We start from the raw sequence: 21838 nt of genomic DNA, 5'->3' as shown, positions 1-21838 counted from the left end.
GCCAAGGTGTTGGCATATTGGTCTGTGAACTCAAAGGGGGAAGGTCTTCCAGCGCAGCCTTGAAAAGCAGGGTGCTTTTGCAAGATGAATCTGGCGATCCGGGCAAGGAGCTGAGCAGAGAGACCTACCAAGGCTGAGTCTGGGCCACGCAGGCTCAAGTGGCCCCAACGCCAGGAAGAGACAAGGCAGGTGAGCAAGATGGCAAAGGGAAGAGGCAGTGGAGCTGACAATGGGCCGGATGGGAAGATGAAGGCAAAGGGGTGGGGGGGTGGGGAGAACCCCCCCAATCAAGTCAGAGAACAAAGAAGGGGCCTGGTTGGAAGAGGAAGATGGTGTGGGCCGTGTGGGGACAGGCTGAGGCAGGTGACAATGAGAACATCTGGAAGAGAAGGGCTTGGAGCTCCACGGAGGAGAGCCAGTGGGCGGGAGGAGGAGAGGCGACAGCGTCCAGGGTCTGGCAGCGGCTGCCTGTCTGGTTTACGAGCATCGCCCCTTCCCACAGACCCGCTATCAGGACAAGGCCCTGGACAGGGACACTCCCAAATCAGGGGGTATGAGCCACCCTGCGGTGTCTCTGCTCCTGCTCCCCAGGCTGGCCCCAGCGTTAGCCAGACTGCTGCCCCTGAAGGGGAGTGATCAGGACATCTATGCTGCCCCCCCTGGAGGTGGGGGCTGGAGCGGAGGGGGGCCAGGGTACCCCCAATGTCAGGCCCACAGCTACAGCCAGCCCTGGGAGAGAGACTGTGTACCTCAGATCTGAGGTCAGGGGGTCTTCTGGGGAAATAGCCAGCTGAGTGGCATGGCCTCCAGCTGGCAAGCTGCCACCGGCCCTGGAAGGATAGGCCAAACAGGCACAGGGGTTGGGGTGACATGAGGAAGGATAGAGGTGCTCCCTGGAGCTAGTGGAGAAGGAAAGGGGCCTGTGAACAAGAAGGCGCCCGGGGGCCGGGTCCCAGCAGCATCCAGAAGAGCCCGGACACACTGTGTGCTTTTTGTCCCAGCAGAGGGCACTCCGGCCATGCCATGCCAGGGACACCACGGGGTCACAGCCAGAGGCCAAACCTGAGGAGAGGGGCAGAGGGCCCAGGAGCCCATCCTGGAGCTTTTGAGTAATTAAAATATTTTAAAAGGATCCCAGGGGAAAAAAAGGAGTTCCCATTGTGGCTCAGCAGTAATGAACCCGACTAGTATCCAGGAGGACGCAAGTTCAATTCCTGGCCTTACTCAGTGGGTTAAGGATCCAAAGTTGCCGTGAGCTGTGGTGTGGGTCAAAGACATGGCTTGGACCTGGTGTTGCTGTGACTGTGGCGTAGGCTGGCAGCTGCCATTCCAATTGGACCCTTAGCCTGGGAACTTCTATATGCCGCAGGTGCGGCCCTAAAAAGACCAAAAAAAAAAAAAATCCCAGGCCCTGGGCTTGGGGTGACAAGACCCAAGATGGAGTGACTTTGATGGGCAATACTCCATTCTTTTCCTTCAGCCAAAGGGGCGGTAGCTGGGCGGGACTTAGGGCCTCGCACCGTGTCTGTTGACCCGTATTATTATGGCGGGTATTAGCTTGTGCTACGCATGGCCCTGAATGCTGGGGAAGCAAGTGTTGATCAGCCTGGCAAGGACGCTCCCAAGCCTCAGGGAGCTTGGTGGGGGAGACACACAACACTCGGCAACATCGATGCCTCAACATGGGAGTTCTGGGAGGACTTCCTGGAGGAAGAGGCTTCTATATGGACCTCTCAAGGCCAACCAGGGGCCAACCAGATTAAAAAAAAACCAAAAACAAAAAACAAAAAAAGAAGGATCACCAGGACAGAGTGTTTGGGGAAAGGGAACCACCACGTGTGTGCAGAGGTCTCAGGGGGGTTGGCAGACCAGCAGCAGAATGTGGTCGTGGATGTGATCACTAGTGATAATGGCAACTGTGCTGTTAACTACTAATTATGATTAATTCCCAAAGATTTATGGTTTTGAGCAGATGCGTCAGTTCCCTTATCTATAGCAACTCCAACTCTGAGTCCCTGGTCCGCCACCCTTCCTTGACAGCTGTCATAGGCTCAACGGAACTGGGCCTGGTGACCAGGCTGTGCACTCAGACCTACATTTAGGGAACAGAGTCACAGAGGAAGGCTGGGGAAGGCTGTGGGGGCTGTGGGGCCTGACTGAGGGAGCCACAGACCCTGGCTCTGAGCTCTGCAGCCGTGGTGATCATGCTCCAGCCCGGTGGGAGCCTCGTTCTGGAGAAGTGCCTAGAGTGCAGGACGGTGGAAGGGGTGTCCCTGTAGCTCTATTGATTTCATCTTGATGAAGCAGAAGTCAAACTAACCTTTGAGGTTACTGGGGGTGGGGTGCCCCAAAAGACAGTGAGGTCCTGGAAAACCTCCCTGCTTGATTTTTTTCAGAGCAGGTAAGAGCCTCCGGGAAGCCCCCAATTATTGAATGCCTGGGTTCTGCTAGAGTAGCCAGGGATGCAGTGGAGGGCGGCATCCAGCCTGTTCTGAGTACGTGGGGCAGGAACTGCCACTCACAGTACTGGGCCACCGTGAGATAAGAGGTGCTTAGATGGTGCAGACCCCAGAGTATGATCCCCTCTGTCCCCAACACAGGACCTCCCAAGGCCTGGGACCATCCCTTCAGGACCATGGGATAAACTTAATCCCCTCCTCCCAACGTTTGTATTCTGGGAAACTCAGGCTAGGCAGTCAGAGCCAAGCCCAGCCCGGAGATTGTCGCAGGAAAGTGAACCACGAGCACATCAATGACTGACATCTAAGATGTGCGGTACAACTTGATACAATTCACATGATTCACCCAGAAGTTAAGCCATCCTAGTGCGTGGGAAGTGGTAGTGCATTGTGGGTTTGATTTGCATTTCCCCAGTGAACAATGACATTAGCTATTCGCATATTTTCTTTTCTTTTTTTTTTTTTTGGTCTTTTTTGCTATTTCTTGGGCCGCTCCCGCGGCATATGGAGATTCCCAGGCTAGGGGTCCAATCGGAGCTGTAGCCACCGGCCTACGCCAGAGCCACAGCAACGCGGGATCCAAGCCGTGTCTGCAACCTATACCACAGCCCACGGCAATGCCAGATCCTTAACCCACTGAGCAAGGCCAGGGATCGAACCCGCAACCTCATGGTTCCTAGTCGGATTCGTTAACCACTGCGCCACGACGGAAACTCCTATTTGCATATTTTCTTTGGAGAAATATCTATTCAGATCCTTTGCCTTTTTTTTTGTCTTTTTTTTTTGTTATTGTTGTTGTTGTTGTTGCTATTTCTTGGGCTGCTCCCACGGCATATGGAGGTTCCCAGGCTAGGGGCTGAATCGGAGCTGTAGCCACCGGCCTACGCCAGAGCCACAGCAACGCAGGGTCCGAGCCGCGTCTGCAACCTACACCACAGCTCACGGCAACGCCTGGTCGTTAACCCACTGAGCAAGGGCAGGGACCGAACCCGCAACCTCATGGTTCCTAGTCGGATTCGTTAACCACTACGCCACGACGGGAACTCCTTTTTTTTTTTTTTTAATTTTATGGCCACACCTGCGGCATATAGACGTTCCTGGGGCCAGGGATTGAATCCCAAGTGCAGCTGTGCCCAAGGCACTGCAGTTGGATTCCTAACCCATGGCCCCACAGTGGGAACCTCCCTTTTGCCCATCTTTAATGAGGTTATTTGTCTTCTTACTGTTGAGTTGTGAGAGTTCTTTATATATTCTCAATACAAGCCCCTTATCAGATATATGATTAGCAAATATTTTCTCCCATTCCGCGGGTTATCTTTTCACTTTCCTGATGGTGTCTTCTGGTGCACAAACGTTTTTATGTTTTTATTTTTTTGGCACAACCAGGGCATGTGGAAGTTCCCTGACCAGGGATCAAACACAGCTGTAGCAATCCAGATCCTTAACTCCCTGTACTACTCAGGAACTTCTAAAAGGTTTTAATTTTGACGACATCCAATATATGTGTTTTTTCCTTTGTCAGTTGAGCTTTTGGTGTGGTGTCGAAGAATCCATTGCCTATTCCAAGGTCATGAAAATTTACTCCCGTGTATTTTCCTAAGACTTCTGTTGTTTTACTTTTTGCGTTTACAACTGTGATCTCTTTCTTTCTTTTTTAATGGCCTAAGGTTGAAGTCCAACCTCTTTTTTTTCTTTTGAAGGCCACACCTGCAGTGTATGGAAGTTCCCCCGCTAGGAGTGGAATCGGTGCTGCAGCTGAAGCCCATGCCACAGCCCCAGCAACACCAGATCCGTGCTGCATCTGTGACCTACTTGCAGCAAAGACAGCTCCTTAACGGCTGGGCAGACCGGGATGGAAGCTCCGTCCTATGGACACTCTATTGTGTTCTTAACCCACAACGGTAACTGCCCATCCTCATTCTTTTAGGTGCAGATACCCAGTTTTGCAACATTTACTGAAAAGACGATTCTTCCCGCCCTGGATTGTCTCAGCATCCTTATGGAAAATCAGCTGACCATAAATGTCCGGGTTTATTCTCAATTCTATTCCACTGATCTATATGTCTACCCTTATGTCAGTACCACACCGTCTTGATGCCTGTAACTTTATAATAATTGAGTATTTTAAACAAGGCACACCAAGGGCTGGCTAGGTGGGCATGAGGCCTGCATTTCCAACGGGCACATGCAGGGGTGGTGGGCGTCCTCTAACCTGCTCCCAGGGGTCCACCCTCTTCTCCACTCCCTGACAGCTGCCTGCCTGGGCTCCTCCGGTGTGGCCCTCAAAGCTCTAGGTTTTCCTTGGAAGGACCCCTGGGCAGCTAAAGCCGCCAAAGCAGGGATCCTCCACCTGGCCTCCAACCTCACTCGCGCTAGGAGGTGGAGTTTCTTAATCACACGCTGCTTCCCTTCCACTCCTGGGGCCCTAGAGCCCAGAGTGGGCGGAAAATCGAGAAGCTTGAAAGGGAACAAGTGGGCTCTGCAAACTGCAAGTAAACTCGCCTAGCCGGTGGCGTCGAGAGTCCATCCCCGTCCTGAGGGCGGTCGGGGCCGCTTGTAGAACTGGGTGAGGTGGAGATAAGGGGTTCGGGCCCTGGCCACGCCTTCCTGCCTCCCCCCGCCCCCCAGGCCGGGCTCCCAGGCGACGCGAAGGTGGCCCCGCCCACCGGCGCCCTGCGGCCCGCCCCTCCGGGTCCCCGCTGCCGCCCGCCCCGGCGTCCGGCCGCCTCCACCGCGGGCGGGCCGGGCCGCAGGAAGTCTCGCCCGGTGGGAGTGGAGTCTCCCCTCTGCCGGGCCCGTGCGAACCGGTGAGCGGGCTCCCCGGGGCCCCCACAGCCCCAGAGGCGTCCTCCCCCATCGGGGTCTCAGTCAGTGCCGTCGCAGACCCGCCCCGCCGTGAGCCTCCCGGGCCCCTTCCCTCCTGGGAGGGTGAGGATCCAGAAAAGCCTCTAGTCCGGGTCCTGGGCCGCCCCAGCCTGGGAGGGCTGGGGACCCCCAAGGCGTGAGGGGTTAGGGGATAGGCACTCTCCGAGGCCTGGCCTGACATCTCCCCGGGCGGGCGCCGCCTCGACGTCCCAGAAGCCCCACGCAGAGGAGATACGTTTGGGGAGGGTGGGAAGCCGAGTGGAAACTAGATCCGGACGTCAGGGATTGCGCCCCGGGGACAAGAGGTCTTGAGGTTCCTGTCGCCTAGCCCATCCCCCCTCAGGCTGTGGTCAGCTGGCCCAGGCCGTGGGGTGTGGGGACGCGTTTGGAGGCAGAGAAAGGAGGAGGGTGTCTTGCCCCAGCGCGCCCACCTCCGGAACGGCCTCCTTCCTTCCGAGGCCCCTGCCGGGTGCGGGGGTTCGAGGGCTTGTCAACCCCAAGCTCAGGCTGGCTCCTGCCGCTCGCCCGCCCCGCGGGAACACTGCAGCTGCCGACCCTGTGTCCTGGGCTTCAGGCCCGGGATCCTGCCTCATATGGAGCCTGGGGAGAGAGGGGGTCTCCAGGGTTTGGCCATCCTTCTGCTTCTGGTGAGGCTAGTGGTTCCTCCTTTTCCTCTCACCAGCTCTCCTACCACTGCTGGAAGGAGCGGAAGCGGCCCCTCCATCCTGCACACCAGCCTCCTAACCCCAACCCCTGCAGAAGAGCTGCTGCTCAACCCTTTTACTGGTACCTGCCAGCTCCAAGGGACAGGGAGCGGATTCTGAGGGCCTAGCTGGGCCTCTGTGGTCAGATGGGAAGCCCTAAAAACAGCCAGAGGGGCTGCGTGTGATGGGAGAAGGACAAGAGATGTCATCTGAACATCTGCCCTGCCTACCGACCCGGCTTCAGGCCACCTGGCCGTGAAGCTGATCTCACTCGGGGCAGGGAGTCCCTGAGGGCTGAAGTCGGCAGCCCCTGGCAACAGCTGCTCACCTCCAGTCCCGGGAAGTGCCAGTGAAGAGACTGCAGCTGCCTCTCCCCCCTTGTCCCAACCACGCACCAGGCAGTGATCGGGACTCATGGTTCCCAGTTCAAAGGGAAGACCACTTCTCTGCTGGGGCGGAGATGGAACCAGAGCCCTCGTCTCATCTCTGCTCCCCTTGAGTTTTCTGGAATGGACCTACCTGCCAGGAAGCCAGGTCACCCTTGCCAGGTTCTGGACTTGCCTGCCCTCACGGGAACACAGGTGGGTCCCATGAATATTAACTTCTGAGCTCAGCTGAGGCCCGGTGCTGGCCTGTGACCAGGTCCCCGCTCCGAGTGTAGAAGCGGGGAGGAGGGGCTGGGTGACCATGAGAAACCAGGGGAAGGATCCACTCCAATGTGATGCGAAAACTACTGTTAAGGAGAGGAATTCTATTAAGGAGAAAGGGCCTAGGAGTTCCCGTTGTAGCTCAGCGGAAATGAATCTGACTAGCATCCAGGAGGACACAGGTTCGATCCCTGGCCTCGGTCAGTGACTTAAGGATGCAGAGTTGCCATGAGCAGGGGGTATAAGTCGCAGACTCGACTCGGATCCTGAGTTGCTGTGGCTGTGAGGTAGGCCGGCAGCTACAGCTCCAATTCGACCCCTAGCCTGGGAACCTCCATATGCTGCGGGGGTGGCCCTAAAAAGACAAAAAAAAAAAAAGGTGGGGGGAGAAAGGGCCTAGACCAGCCTGGGGTGGAGGTCAGAATAGATTCTGCCAGGTGCTGGTGGGGCCAAATCTTGAAGGACCCACCTGACTTCTCTCTGACTAAGAATTTTGGAATCTCTGCTCAATCTCGAAGGACCAACCGGACTTCTCCCTCGCTAAGGATTTTGGAATTCTCAGCAGCCAAGCTCCTGAGGAGGAACCAGCTTGCTGGGGGAGGGGGCTTCAGGGCCAACAGGACTTAAAGCCTGTGGGTGTCACCTGGGAGTTGGGGGCGGATGGGAGGGGACAGCCTCCAGGTGGAAAGCCGGAGTCTACAGGGCAGGGAGCAAAGGTGCTTAGGGTTTCCTGGGTTCTGACTGTCCCGGGAGGCAGGAGGCGTGGAGGGAGGAGAAGCTGAGAAGAGCCGGCTCCACTGAAAGGTTCAGAAGGAAGGTAGGTACAGAGTCAAGGGCAGAATCGGACCTTGAGAAGTAGCTGCTGCTAAGGGCGCTAGAGACCTCTCCATAGAGGGTAGGACAAGGGCGCAGGAGCGGGGCCCAGAGCAGGGGAAGGGGCTGGGGTCCCCCACGTGTCTCCTTGCCCCACCCCGCCCCCTCTGGTCAGGGACCGCGTGCTGCCCTGAGGGGAAACCATCAGGGCTCCGGGGCTTGGGAGTGCTCGGGGTGGGGCGCCTTGAGGGGACAATCAGGAGGAAGTGAGGACAGAGGAGGAAGGCTGGTGGCCCTTCTGGGACGAGGGGAAGAAACAGGCAGGTCCAGAAAGACGGAGGGGCCGCCATGGGCGGGGAGGAGGGGTGGACTCGCGAGCAGGGTGGAGAGACTTGACATTCACAGAGAGGATCAGGTGGCGCCGGTGGCCTTTCCGTTTGCTGAGGGGACAGAAATCCTGGAACGGGGGAGAGCCAGTTTGCTGGAGGAGCTGGGATCTGAGGTTTGCCCCAAGCCTGGGGCTGAGCCCGGAGGATGGGCTGGGGGACCTCTAGGGCCAGTGCCACGTGCAGCATGCGTGCGCGCGCACACACACACACACACACACACACTGAGGCGAGGATGGACGAGCTGCTCACCTTGCGGTCCTCTGGGGAGGGGGCCTTGTGCCCTGAAAAGGGGAAGGAGGCAGTCAGGGTGGATCCCGCTGAGGTGTGTGTGTGTGTGTGTGTGTGTGTGTGTGTGTGTGTGTGTGTGTGTGTGTGTGTGTGGTGTCAAGCTCCTGGGCCTGGGGGAACGTGTGGGGTGCTGGGCTTGGCAGGAAGAGGGTTTCATATTTCTGATAGTTTCCTGAGTTTCCCTGGATCTTCAGGACCTGAGGCTAAAAGGAGGGAGGCTGTGGGGACAGGAGCTCCTGGGACCCTTTGGCTTCATCGAGACCAAGGCTGCTCCCAGTGCCTGCAGCCCCAGCCCTGAGTATGGGTGAGGTGTGGGCCCTGGGTGGCAGGGGAGGACCAGGATGGAGGGGCCTGAATTTGGGGAGCGCATGGGGCTCCGAGGCCTCCTTTTTTTTTTTTTTAATTTCTGAGGCCTGCTTAAGGCAGCTTCTATGAAGGGAGGAGTGGCCCGGGTGGCTACAGGCAAGGAACTAAGTCAAAGATGCAAGGGTGTGAGTGCATCTGTCTGCATAGCGTGTGACTGTGTGTGTGTGTGTGTGTGTCTGTATATCTGTGTAGCATGTCTGTGTTCATTTAACTGTATGTCTCTGGGCTTGTCTGAGCATGATTCTGTAAGTGTGTATCTGCATATATGTATGTCTGAGTGTGTGTGTGAGTCTGTATGTGTTTATGCACACCTCTGTGGGTGACTGTGTGTGTCTCTGGACTTTTCTGTGTGTGTGTCTTTTTTTGTGTGACTTTTTGCCTTTTCTAGGGCCGCTCCCACAGCATGTGGAGGTTCCCAGGCTAGGGGTCTAATCAGACCTGTAGCCACCGGCCTACGCCAGAGCCACAGCAACACGGGATCCGAGCCACATCTGCGACCTACACCCCAGCTCACGGCAATGCCAGATCCTTAACCCACTGAGCAAGGCCAGGGATCGAACCTGCAACCTCATGGTTCCTTGTCGGATTCGTTAACCACTGTGCCACGATGGGAACTCCCTCTGTGCATGTGTCTTTATAAGCATGTGTCTGCATATAAGTCTGTGTGCCTGGGTGGCTCTGTGTTTCTTTCTGCCTGTGTGTGTCTGCGTGTGTGTCTTTGTAAGTGCGTGTCTGCGTGTGGGTGTGTGTAGCTGTGCTTGTCTGTGTGAGTGTGTATCTTGACATACATGCATGTGTTGTATGTGTATATGGTACATGGTATGTATGTTATATGTGTATGTATATCTGACTGTGTGTGTGAGTCTGTATGTGTTTATGCACACCTCTGTGGGTGACTGTGTGTGTCAAAGGAGGGAGGCTGTGGGGACAGGAGCTCCTGGGACCCTTTGGCTTCATCGAGACCAAGGCTGCTCCCAGTGCCTGCAGCCCCAGCCCTGAGTATGGGTGAGGTGTGGGCCCTGGGTGGCAGGGGAGGACCAGGATGGAGGGGCCTGAATATGGTGTTCCTGTGCATTGTGCTATGAATTGTGTGTGTTGTGTATGTGCTTTATATGTTTGTGTCATGTGTTGGATATGTGTGTTCATTGTGTTGCATGTGTGTTCTGCTGTGTGTTGCATGTATGTGTGGTATGTATAGTCCGTGTGTGTTGCATATTGTGTGTGTTACATGTGTGTGTACAGTGTGTGTGCAATGTGTGGGTGTGTTGCACGTGTGTGGTGGAGGAGCCCGGAACCCCTTGCTCCATTATTCAGCCATTATTCCACACGGCTGTAGCACTCGCCTCTTGGCCCCGAGCCCCTTGTGCCAGGAGCGTCATAGGGTGATATGGGGGGGGGGACTTCCCCTGGAAAGCTGCCTGGGCGGTGCCCTCGTTTGGCCATGCTGTGTACCCTCCTCCGCTACCTCGGCACCAGCTTGCTTGCTTTGGCCACCAGAGCAGCACTGACAGTGACCCTGGCAGTTCGTGTGGCAGTCCCTGCTGTGAGCAGGAAGCCTGCTTGTGAACATGTGAAAAGGTATCCAGGGGTGCCTGCAGGGACCTTGGGACTACACTGACAGGACACTTCTAGTCCATTCTGAGTGCTTGCTTGAGCAGGGAGGGGCAGGGCTGGACCAGGAAGTGCCACCTGCTGACCCAAGTCAAGTCAAACCAAAAGGAATTCCATCCACCTGCCTCATCGCGCTGATCCATCCCCTGCTGGTCCCTCCTGCCAGGCTTGCTCTGGGAAGTAGGTGAGAGGAGATGCCAAGGCCAACGCGTGGGCCTCTAGCCGCCTCCCGGGAGGCGGTGCCCTTCTCTGATACCTGGTACTGAGGCAAGAGGAAGGGACGGGTTCAGCTGCCCAGGTGAGGCAGGAAAGGACTGGCAGCTCCATTCTGTCCCTTCCCCAGGCACCCCGGGCAGTGGTGGCGGTGGTGGTGAGGCCGGGCCAGCAGCATTCATAGCGGAGGATGCCCCAGGCCCTGGAGCGCGCGGAGAGCTGCTGGGCCTGGATGGTGCTGCTGGCCTCCGTGGTGAGTCAGGGCCTCACCCTGGGCTTCCCCACCTGCATCGGCATCTTCTTCACCGAACTGCAGCATGAGTTCCAGGCCAGCAACAGCGAGACCTCCTGGTTCCCCTCCATCCTGACGGCCATGCTCCACGCAGGGGGTGAGCAACCTGGGGGAGACAGAGGCGGGAGGGATGGAGGTGCCCTGGGGGCGGGGGAGAGGAAGCCACAGCCACCCTGGCCTCCTGGGTCCTTCTCCCTGGGGCCACAGGTTTCACGCTGAGCTGTGAATTCCTCAGATTTCATCCGATTTCAACAGGGCCAGTTCCCCTGCCTGGCATCCCCGCTGAGCTGGGGCGGGGCTGAGGGTGGGAAGGCCTCTAGGCTATGAAGCCCCAGTCACAGGTCCCCTCAGGTGACGGTGACATCCCAATTGCCAGGCACTCAGCACCAACGGGAGGAGGAGCAACTTGGTGTCCCGCTGGGGGGAGGGGCACCCTGAACCTCAGTTTTTTCCTCTGCACCATGCGGGTGACACCCAGCATCCCATCCTGCCCACCTCCCACACGGGCTTGGAGAGAGAGGTCTGCGAGCTCGGGCGATGGAACTGGCTGTGAGTGATGAGGACTTTGAGACCCTCCTCAGGGCTTCAGGACAGGAAGGGGGCGGGCAGGAAGATAGCGGGAGCAAGACGGGGGCAGGGCAAGAGCCCCTTCTTTCACCAGGAAACGGGGGGATTGTTGCCGGACCTGTGGAGGGGGAGTCCTGCTTGGCTCCTCTGGGAACGTGACCGCCTCACCCTGACCCCAGGAAAAGGACGGGGGGCTGCCCAGGAGGGTTCTCCACAACAGCCTTGGGCCCCAGGCCCACTCCGCTCCTGGAAGCTCTGCAGGGAGACGCCAGGGGCAGTGACTTGGCGAGGGGAGGAGCAGGGGAGGGGGCTCTCCCCAGGCCGCTGGTCTCCCTGCTTACCTCCTGCCCCTCCCTCCACCTGGCACCAGCAGCCTGCTTGTTATTCCAGGTCCTTCGTTCAAATTGGGAAGGCTGGCATGACCCCTAAAGCGGCTGCTTGGGGCATGGGCTCCGGGCACGGAGCAAGGCCTGGCCCAGACCGCATAACCTTTTTTGCCTGTAAGGTTGGGCGGAAGTGAACTCTCAGATGGTTCCTTCCCTGTCACTCAGAGGGGTCTGGGCCAGGGGCTGGGGACCAGGTGACTGGTTGGGGACCCCACACTCTGCAACCAGCTTTAGACTCAGGCCTAGCAGGCATACCACCACCTCAGTTGGCCCGGGAGTCCTGTCTGTCTGTCAGTCTCACATACACGCAGACCTTCAGCCCTCACGCCTTCAGAGTAGTGTAGAAAGTTGAAGGTTGTCCCTGTTCCGAGGTACCCTGGCCCCCTCACGTTTGAGAGATGAGGGAAGCAAACAAGTACAAAGGCCCTGCCAAGGCTGCAGAGTGAGTTCAGGGTGGAGGCGGCAGCCCTGCCTCCCGGCGCCCCAGCCCAGCCCCCTCTGCTGTTTTAGCGCAGCTGGTGCATATCCCAGTGCAGTGACTCAGGCCTTTCCCCAGTGTCGCTTCCCAAAGTCAGGCCAAAGTGCAGGTGAGAAAGATATGTGGGTGGGTGGTCATGTCCACTTCCAGGCCTGGCCTCCCCTCTGTGGCCGCCTCTCCTTGATTCCCTCTGAGGATGGACCGCTCACTCCCTGTTGTTCCCTTACTGCTCCTGGCTCACACACCACACATCCCCTCTCCACCCCTAAACACGCAAACACACCCCTGTGCGTGCCCTCGCCCTGTCCCTTTGGCTGCACTCTGGGAGGGCAGCTCTAGAGAAACATGGGAGCAGGGCGCCTGGCACACGGGGCCTGCCAGGTGTCAAGGAGCAGCCGGCCAGGACTGGCTTTATGTCTGCTCTGGGTCTGGGCTGGAAGGAAGGCAGCTCGGGGCGGGGGTGGGGTAGAGGAGAACAGGGCCCTCTCCGCCAGGAGCCAGACGTCTGAGTCAAGACTTTGGTGGTGGCTGGGGGTGGTGAGAGGCGGGAGCAGGATCCCCAGCTTTTCTCCAGAGCAGCCCAGAGGCCCAGTTGGCCCACACTGGACAGGTCGGAGGGTGGCGGGAAGACTGGGCCAGTCTTCTTGAGGATGCGGGGAGCAGGGGCTGGGGGGGCTCACCATGATTTAGCTGCCCTGGGACCCTCGCCCATCGAGACAGACCCCCGTGAGGGGCATCCCAGGTCATGAGCCAAGCCTCTTTCACCTGGATGGAAGCGGCCTGGGTCAGTGCAGTCAAGGGCCTCAGTCTACCTCTGGGCCTCCCTGTCAGGGTCAAGGGTATTTGCAGCACCGCACCTCACAGCTGGCCAGACATCACCCAGTCTGAACCCTCGTTCTCTGGGGCAGTCCAGGCATGAGAGGGATGGCCTTTGCTTGGCCCGTAGCCCATCTGTGGCAGGGTGAGGATCAGAACCCAGGCCTGTAGGCTCCAGGCTTGTGCCCTTTAAACCACTGCTAGGGAAGCCCTTCATGGCTCAGCGGTTAGCCCAACTAGGATCCATGAGGATGTGCGTTCGATCCCTGGCCTCGCTCAGTGGGTTAAGGATCCAGCGTTACCCTGAGCTGTGGTGTAGGTCGCAGATGTGGCTCGGATCCCACGTAGCTGTGGCTGTGGTGTAGGCCGGCAGCTGTAGCTCCGATTCAACCCCTAGCCTGGGAACTTCCATATGCTACAGGTTCGGCCCTAAAAAGGAAAAAAACCACCACAGGCTTCTTCCTGTGGAACCCCTCCCTCAAACCCACTCCCCTCCTCCCTCCGACCTCCTCATTCAGCTGCCACCTGCCAGATGCCTCCTCCCCACAGGACCCCTGTGCAGCATCCTGGTGGGACGCTTTGGCTGCCGAGCGACGATGATGCTGGGAGGCGTGCTGGCCAGCCTGGGCATGGTGGCGGGCTCCTTCTGCCGCACCCTTGGCCAGCTCTACCTCACGGCAGGATTCATCACAGGTGACTGTCATTCCGTTTCGAGAATTACAAAAGGTACCGGGGAAGCAGGACTGAAGAGAGCAGGCAAAGCTCCTGATCTGTGGCTGCTTTACCGTCACGTGGGAGAGAGGAACAGTGGAGGATTCAATGAGAAGGACTGTATCTTATGGCGGCAAACGCCTAAGAAGACAGGACAGCTGATGCGATAGTGTCTTGGCTCGGGCAGGGGTGGCAGAGAGGAGACAAGAGGTAGAAAAACTAGACCAGCCAATTGCGAAGACAAAGCAGGGTTGGAAGAGGTCACTGCTTTCAACACGCCAGTCAGGGAAGGCCTCGCAGAGAAGGTGACACTCCGGCTTAGGGAAGTGAGGGAGTTGCTACCAGGCTCTCATTCCAGGCAGCAGGAACAGCCAGAGCAAAGGCCCGCAAGGGCTCAAGGAGCGATGAGGTGGTCCAGAGGGTAGAGGGGCATGAGCAAGGGCTCAAAGCGGTGAGGGGGAGGCCGGAGCGGGGGTTTAGTTCCTAAAAGGTTTTGTCTGTTTGCTTTTTGCTTTTTAGGTCCACACCTGCAGCAAATGGAAATTCCCAGCCTAGGGGTCAAATCGTGACCTACAGCTGCCAGCAACAGCCACAGCCACAGCCACAGCAATGCGGGATCCAAGCCACTGAGTGAGGCCAGGGATGGAACCCACGTCTCCATGGATACTAGTCGGGTTCGCTTCCACTCTGCCACAACGGGAACTCCCCTAAAAGGTTTTGTAGTGAGATGGGAAGCCATCGGGGGCTTGGGCAGAGGGGGGATGATGTCATCCAGCCGCCACTACTCTGGCTTTGGGGCTGGGGGAGCGGCAGAGAACAGGTAGGGGGGTGGTCATCTCCCAGGCTGGAGGCGCCACACTCAAACCCAGGGGGGCGTGGTGGAGGGGTTGGGGTCCAGGATGGCCCGGTGAGGCACAGAGAAGGACAGACAAGGATGGCTCATGGTGCCAAGAGCCAAGACGGCCGACTCTGAGGTTTTTTTGCCCAGTGTTGCTGGAGGATGGAGGAGCTTCTAACTAGGATGGGGAACCTAGGGGAGGAGCAGGTTTGGACCTACCCCGTCTGGAGTGCAGGGAACAGACCCTGAGCTGGAGCAGGCAGCTGGAGACTCCTGCGATGGCCGAGCAGAGGTATGGTCTGCTGCCCCCACATGGGATGGCAGAGGATGGCTGAAGGAGCCTGAGGCCCAGAACTCGGGCACTCCAGTGATTAGTAGCCTGGGAAGGAATTGACAGAGGGAAAACCAGGAAAGTGACGTTTCTTGGGAAAGGAAGTGAGGGACTGTCAAGCCACTGTTGGATCAGACCAAGTGGGGACCAGACCCCATCTTTGGCTTGGCAGAGTGGAGGTTGGTGACCTTGACAGGAGGAATTCTGGAGTAGAGGTACAGATGAAAGTCTGATTGGAATAGGTTCAAAGGAGAATGGGAGGGGGGAAATTGGAGACAGTGGAGATAAACAATATTTACAAAAAAAATTTTTTTTTTGTCTTTTTGGGGCCACACCCGGGGCATATGGAAGGTTCCCAGGCTAGGGGTCGAATCGGAGCCATAGCTGCCGGGCTACGCCACAGCCACAGCAACTCGGGATCCGAGCTGCATCTGCAACCTACACCATAGCTCATGGCAATGCCAGATCCTTAACCCACTGAGCGAGGCCAGGGATCAAACCTGTGTCCTCTTGGATGCTAGTCGGGTTCGTTAACCGCTGAGCCACGATGGGAGCGCCAATATTTACAAAAAATTTTGACATAAGGGGAGCAGAGAAATGGGCTGGCTGCTTGGAAGAAACTGGGGTCAAAAAGAGCTTTGTTTCATTTTAATGGGAGAAATAAGCAGGAGAATGGTCCAGAAAAAGAGAAGATGGGTGCTGCGGGAGAGGGACATAGTTGGAAGGATGTGCCTTTGAGTAGACAGCATGCAGGGCAGGGGTGAAGGGGTGGTCCCGGACTGTCCATTGTCACGGGCGGGAAGGCAGGAGGTCAGCTGGGACGGGGGGCGGTGCCAGGTGCACAGAGGACCAAGGCCTGGTGCTCATCTGAGAGGGTGGGAGAGTGGATGGTCGAGGGAACCGTAGTGGCACTTGGGTGGCCCAAGGCCACCCCTGAGGCCAGTGGTCATGGTGTGGCTGTGCACTTTCTCTCCAGCATGTTCGGCTGTGCACGGAGTGGGAGGTGGCGTCTGAGCTGTCAGGAAAGTCTGGGGGAAGCATATTCCAGCTACAAAGGTCCACAGAGGTGGGCAGCTTGGTGTCCGGAGGATGAGAAGGAAACTGATGGGACTTGATTTTGGTGAGTGACAGGGAGCGGGGCCTGAGAAGGAGACCAGAGGCCAGACCGTGCAGAACCTTGCAGGGCCCAGTAAGTACTCTGGCTTTTTTTTCTAGGCGTGATGGGAAATCTTTGGAAAGTGTTAAGCAAGGGAGACTTAACCTGATGTGGGTTTCTGACCATCCCCTGGTGCTGTGCCAGCGGGAACGGGGGTGCACAGCCCCGCCCCTGGAGGGCAGGTTGGAGAGTGAAATGCCTCTAGGGAGTTAGCAAGAAAGGCTGATTCCACCTTCAGTCCCCGGGGACCTGGAAGTGGGTCTGGGCTGCAACGGAAGAACAGACGTGGGACCTGACCCTGGGGTCGCCCGCTGCGTGCCCCCCTGGAGCTGGTCCCCCCCTCTCTCCGCAGGTCTGGGCATGTGCTTCAGTTTTCAGTCGAGCATCACCGTGCTGGGGCTCTACTTCACCCGCTGGCGGGTGCTGGCCAACTCGCTGGCCTCGACAGGCGTCTCCCTGGGCATCACGCTGTGGCCCCTGCTCTCCCGCTACCTCCTGGAGGACCTGGGCTGGAGGGGCACCTTTCTCATCTTCGGCGGGGTTTTCCTCCACTGCTGCGTGTGTGGGGCCATCCTGCGGCCCGTGGCCACCAGCGTGACCCCTGAGACCAGGGAAGGCCCCCCTCCACCTTCCACGAGACCCGCGAACAGCTGCCGGGCAGCGTGCGATCGGGCCATCCAGCGCCACCTGGCCTTCGACGTCCTGCGGCAGAACGCGGGCTACCGCGTGTTCACGCTGGGCGTCGTGTGGATGATCATGGGTTTCCCGCTGCCACACGTCTTCTTGGTGCCGTACGCCATCCGGCACGGGCTGGACGAACACAGGGCGGCCCTGCTCATCTCCATCATCGGCTTCAGCAACATCTTCCTGCGGCCCCTGGCCGGGCTGGTGGCGGGCCGGCAGGTCTTTGCCGGTCACCGCAAGTACCTGTTCAGCCTGGCAGCCCTGCTCAACGGGCTCACCAACCTGGTGTGCGCGGCATCCGCCGACTTCCGGGTGCTGGTCGGCTACTGCCTGGTGTACAGCGTGTCCATGAGCGGCATCGGGGCCCTCCTCTTCCAGGTGCTCATGGACATCGTCCCCATGGACCGCTTCTCCAGCGCCCTGGGCCTCTTCACCATCCTCGAAAGCATCTCCATCCTCATCTCCCCGCCACTGGCTGGTGAGCCCGGGGCGGGAGGCACACGGGAACCGTCCGGAGACGGGGGCCCTGTCTGGGTCTCCAGGCATAGAGAATTGGGATCTGGGATCTTCTCAGGCACCTCGGGGAACTGACGCTCAAGGTAGAAACAGTTAAAAATAAGGGTTTTCAGGAGTTCCCGTCGTGGAGCAGTGGTTAACGAATCCGACTAGGAACCATGAGGTTGCGGGCTCGGTCCCTGCCCTTGCTCAGTGGGTTAACGATCTGGCGTTGCCGTGACCTGTGGTGTAGGTTGCAGACGCGGCTCAGATCCCGCGTTGCTGTGGCTCTGGTGTAGGCTGGTGGCTACAAGCTCTGATTCGACTCCTAGCCTGGGAACGTCTATATGCTGTGGGAGCGGCCCAAGAAATAGCAAAAAAGACCAAAAAAAAAAAAAAAAAGGATTTTCAGGAGTTCCCGTCGTGGCTAAGTTGTTAAGCAAATCCGACTAGGAACCATGAGGTTGCGGGTTCAGTCCCTGCCCTTGCTCAGTGGGTTAACGATCCGGCATTGCCGTGAGCTGTGGTGTAGGTCGCAGATGCAGCTCGGATCCCACGTTGCTGTGGCTCTGGCATAGGCCGGCGGCTACAGCTCTGATTGGACCCCTAGCCTGGGAACCTCCATATGCCGCAGGAGCGGCCCTAGAAAAGGCAAAAAGACAAAAACAAAACAAAACAAAACAAAAATAATAAGGATTTTCACACCAGACTTACCCGAGCCCTCCCCCTCTGTACCTCTGTGGGGATGATAACAGAATCTACCTCAGAGGCTTGCTGTGAGGACCACAAGTGATAGAGCAAAAAGCTTAGTGGAGGAGTTCCCGTTGTGGCTCAGCAGATTAAGAACCCAACTAATATCCATGAGGATGTGGGTTCGATCCCTGGCCTTGCTGAATGGGTTAAGGATGCAGCGTGGCCATGAGCTGTGGTGTAGGTCACAGGTGGGGTTTGGACCTGACATTGCCGTGGCTGTGGCGCAGGCCGGCAGCTGCAGCTCCGATTCAGCCCTTAGCCTGGGAACCTCCATATGCCGTGGGTGCAGCCCTAAAAAAAAAAATACAAGCTTAGTAGAGAGCCTGGCCCATGGTAAGTGTGATGCACGTGTTTGGTGTTATTAAAATTCTGGTTCTCTCACCTGCTGTGTGTGGGACCCAGGGAAGTCCTTTTCCTTCTCTGAGCCACAGCGGCGTCATCACCGCTGTGGTTGACAGGTGGTTACCTGTCATAACCACCGATATACACCCGCACAGGTAGCGGGGTGGGCGGGGCTGAATACAGAGTTCTAGTCCCCCCACTCGGGGCTCACCTTCTGGTGAGAGTTGGGGGTTAAAGCAAAGGGGCCCCTTTGTGATCACGATGGTGATTTGTGCCGGGAGGGGACTCGCTGGGCAGCTGAGAGTGTGACATTCAGAGTAAAGGGGAAGGCGTGTGAAGCCCATGGCCCTGGGTGGGGGTGGGGGTGCGGGCGTCAACAGGCCGGTGGTTATTTCACTAGGACGGTGGGGACTCCGAGGGTGGCCCTGGAAGTCCCAGTTTCCAAGGGAGCTCTCCAGGCCAGCAAGTGGGGCGAGCTCTCCAGGAGGGGGGTACGGGCGGCTGGGGTGTGGCTGAGCAGATATCTTAGCGCCACTGGCCCTTGAGTCCTTGGCTTCCTGCCACTAAGGGTGAGGGAGACATGACCTTAAATGCATTTTCAGCCCAAGGACTCTCCCAGACCCGGGCCAGGACTGGTTTAGTGTTGCCTTCTTTTTCATTCAACAAACACCCATCGAGGGCCTACCGGATGCCAGCCACAGGTCCTGGTACCAGGGGTGCAGCCAAGACACAAACCCCCTGAGGTCACAGGGCTCACAGATCAGTGGGGGTCAGGGGAGGCCTCGTAGCCCCAGGCAGTGGCCTAACTTGCTCTCTGTCCCCCAGGACTCCTCCTGGACACCACCACCAACTTCAGCTACGTTTTCTACATGTCGAGTTTCTTCCTCATCTCTGCCGCCCTTTTCATGGGTGGCAGCTTCTGGGCCCTGGGGAAGAAGGAGAGGCACGGCCAGAGGGCTGAGGCTGAAGAGGCCATCCCGGAGGCCACTAAAGAGCAGGGCCTCACTGGAGGGGACACAGACGGTCCCAAGAAGCAGCCACGCGTGGAGATCATGTATGTGACCAGCGTCTGAGCCCCAGGGTCACTCACACGTGTGACCAGACTCTGCTCCGAAGTCAGGGGGTCCTGCCTCAGCCCGGGAATGGGGTGTCTGGCTGCTTGGCCAGGGGCTGGGGTGAAGGGCTGCCCAGGAAGCCTGAACCAAAGGCCACCCGGGCTCTGCACGTCTGGACTCAGCCAGGAGCTGGGCCCCCAGAGGCTGACCTCCAAAGACCCAGGGTTCCTTCCAACCTTCCAGACTCCAGGAGCGGGTCCTCCTGGCTTTTTCCTTGGGCACCAGAGTACCTGGGGCCTGGGACAGTGGGTCTGAGCCCGGCTCGGGTCTGTCACAGCCGGCCCGGCTCAGCTGGCTGCCTACCGCTGCTGCTACAGCTCAACACACTGGACCTTCAAGTCCAGCCTGGATGCCTCCGATGTGATCTCTTTGTCCTTCACCCTCCAGACAATGCCAAAGAGCCTACCCTTCCCCCGAGTCCCCCACCCCTTCCCAGCTGGCCCCACCTCTGCCTGACAGCTGCCCCCAGCACAGATTGCTAGGCCTCAGCCTCGTGCTGGCTGGAACCTTAGGAAGAAGGGCCTGTGAGCAATTGAGTCACGGTGCTGGGGGCCAGGCTGAAGGGCCAACCTGGATGCAGGATTTGGACAGATTAAATGTTGCTGGAGTACCTGTCCTGGCATCTGTGCAGGGACCCCTGGCTGGGGTCCCAGAATGAGTGGCGTCTGCCCTAGGGTCTCCTCCTTCCTTGGCCCCAACCTGTATCTTGGCTGGGAAGAGGAGTTGTGGGTAGGGCAGAAATCAGGGCAGGGCCCCAGGATCTCTGAAAATGGAGCTGTTTTAGCAGCAGAATCCCTTTCACAGCCCCTCCTGTCATCCTGTCCCCCCTGCTGTGTCAGAGATGTCAACCCTTGGGGTAAGTAGCCGGCTGGGCCTACTCCAAGCCACCCCTGCTCCCCATTGGCTTGTGCTGCTGCCCTGGAGGTCACAGCTTCTCCCATATGCTTTCTGGGCTGGTGCCTTCCCCGAGGTCATCACCCGAGGGCTGGCTGTCATCAGCCCAGACTTGTCCCAACAGAATACCGACCAACTGAGGGAATGAAAAACAAGGTTTGTTTGCATTGCACACGAAAACATTTTCTGCAGCAGGTAATAAACCCTGTGACCCCTGAAGCTGGAAAATAGGCCTGGAGTCAGTTTTTCCTCGTTCCCCTTCAGGGCTACTCTCACCCAGGACCTTGTTTGTTGATTCAAGCGCACCCAGGCTCCAACAAGAAAACCTTATCAGGAGAATCGATTTTCTTCTGTGACCCAACTCCTGCCTTCCTCCTGCGCGCTCCAGCTGGCACGAGTAAATGCCCTTGGGAACATCCTTCTCCAGGACCCATGAGTGCCCCCTTCTGGCCAAAGGCGGTAGTATAGAAATGAAGCAAAGGGCTCTGGGCTGGGATAGAGCGTGGAATTCAAGTTCAACTCTGCCACAATTTGCTGTGTGACTTTGGGCAAATTGTTCACCATCCCTGGGCCTTGAAAAGCTAAAGTCTCTTCCAGTTTGAAAGGTCTGACCCTGAAGACCCCTGGTGTCCCTGTTCCCATCCCTGTCCTGTACGTGGTCACCATCCACAGCTTGAGCACTGAAGGGAGAATGCACCGCTGGACACACTTCACCAGGTCCTGTCTCCTCTCCATCTCAATGGAAAGAAAGCGCGCTGGGACCGGTAGATGAATGCTTCTGGTGCTAGTAGCTGCAAGGCTTTGAAACATGTGTCCCGTTAGGTCCATTTCTTGAAAACTTGTTTCTCTCAAGGAAAAAAGAGATCAGTAAATATTTAGCATAGGCAACTTCCACCTTCTCTGCCCACTGGGCAAGAGTGGCAATAATCTCTGAGCAGAATTCCTCCCACAAATATTATTGAGCATCTACTGTGTGTCAGGAACTGGGCTGAGAGGAGTAAGACCAGATCGCTGCCCTCAGCACAAAACCAAGGACTAAGAATTCTTCCCCAAAAGATGAGGGCCCCTGAAGCCTTAGGAGGGGACAGGTGATGGCGGAAGTTTCTATCTGATTCCAGAACTCACTCTTAGCTGATCTGGGATTCTTTTAGAGAGTGGGCAGAGCCGTTCCTAACCTGCATAGGGTGAAGCCCACTGTTCCCAGGCTTTTACTCCTCTGTCCAGCCAGAAGCAAAGAAGCCCCCTTGGCCGCCCTGGGCTAACATGCACTTCTCTGGGCCGCATCAGCTTCCTTCACAAGCTGAGTGGCCTGGGACCACCACCCTTCAAGAAGGAGCGGGGGCCCAAGCATCCATACTACGGTCAAAACTCCTGGCCTGGGGTGTGTGCATAGGGCAGGGGCTTATCACAAGGACCTGAGACCACAGAGGGGCTCCCAGTGGGGCTGTGGCAGGCTGGAGTATGGCAGCCACTCTGCCCTCATGCCAGGCCCAGGGCCAAAGGCCCATGGCCCTTGCCCTCAGGAAGCTCACAGAAGAGTTCCCAAGTGGCTCAGCTAGTTAATGACCCAGTGTTATCATGGCTTGGGTTGCTGCTGTGGCGCAGGTTCCATCCAAAAAAAAAAA

The 21838-nt window shown here is 57.7% G+C and overlaps 1 protein-coding gene across 7 annotated transcripts; it reads left to right on the top strand.

Moving 5' to 3' along the window:
• Positions 1 to 5141: 5141 nt before the first annotated feature.
• On the top strand, positions 5142 to 19929 carry SLC16A5 (solute carrier family 16 member 5). 7 transcript variants are annotated; one of them, XM_047757612.1, is made up of 6 exons: positions 5142 to 5266; positions 6007 to 6609; positions 10486 to 10744; positions 13444 to 13587; positions 16283 to 17092; positions 19030 to 19929. In XM_047757612.1, the coding sequence occupies exons 3-6, from the start codon at positions 10546 to 10548 to the stop codon at positions 19275 to 19277; spliced, it is 1401 nt and encodes a 466-aa protein (XP_047613568.1). In that variant the 5' UTR covers positions 5142 to 5266; positions 6007 to 6609; positions 10486 to 10545; the 3' UTR covers positions 19278 to 19929. The 7 variants fall into 7 exon arrangements, with proteins under 7 accessions (XP_047613568.1, XP_047613571.1, XP_047613570.1 ...); XM_047757614.1 differs by lacking the exons at positions 5142 to 5266; positions 6007 to 6609 and adding an exon at positions 7393 to 7492; XM_047757613.1 differs by lacking the exons at positions 5142 to 5266; positions 6007 to 6609 and adding an exon at positions 9805 to 10326.
• The last annotated feature ends 1909 nt before the right edge of the window (positions 19930 to 21838 follow it).

Source organism: Phacochoerus africanus, chromosome 14 (assembly GCF_016906955.1).
Source record: "Phacochoerus africanus isolate WHEZ1 chromosome 14, ROS_Pafr_v1, whole genome shotgun sequence".
Taxonomy (NCBI): domain Eukaryota; kingdom Metazoa; phylum Chordata; class Mammalia; order Artiodactyla; family Suidae; genus Phacochoerus; species Phacochoerus africanus.
The sequence above is the reverse complement of the archived record's forward strand: the minus strand, read 5'-3'. Positions and strand labels throughout refer to the sequence as shown.

Excerpts from the sequence above, each read along its gene's own strand:
- SLC16A5 (XM_047757612.1), top strand. The coding sequence starts at position 10,546 with ATGCCCCAGGCCCTGGAGCGCGCGGAGAGCTGCTGGGCCTGGATGGTG. Across the intron at positions 10,745-13,443 it reads GGCCATGCTCCACGCAGGGG|GACCCCTGTGCAGCATCCTG; the intron begins GTGAGCAACCTG and ends TCCTCCCCACAG. Across the intron at positions 17,093-19,029 it reads CATCTCCCCGCCACTGGCTG|GACTCCTCCTGGACACCACC; the intron begins GTGAGCCCGGGG and ends TCTGTCCCCCAG.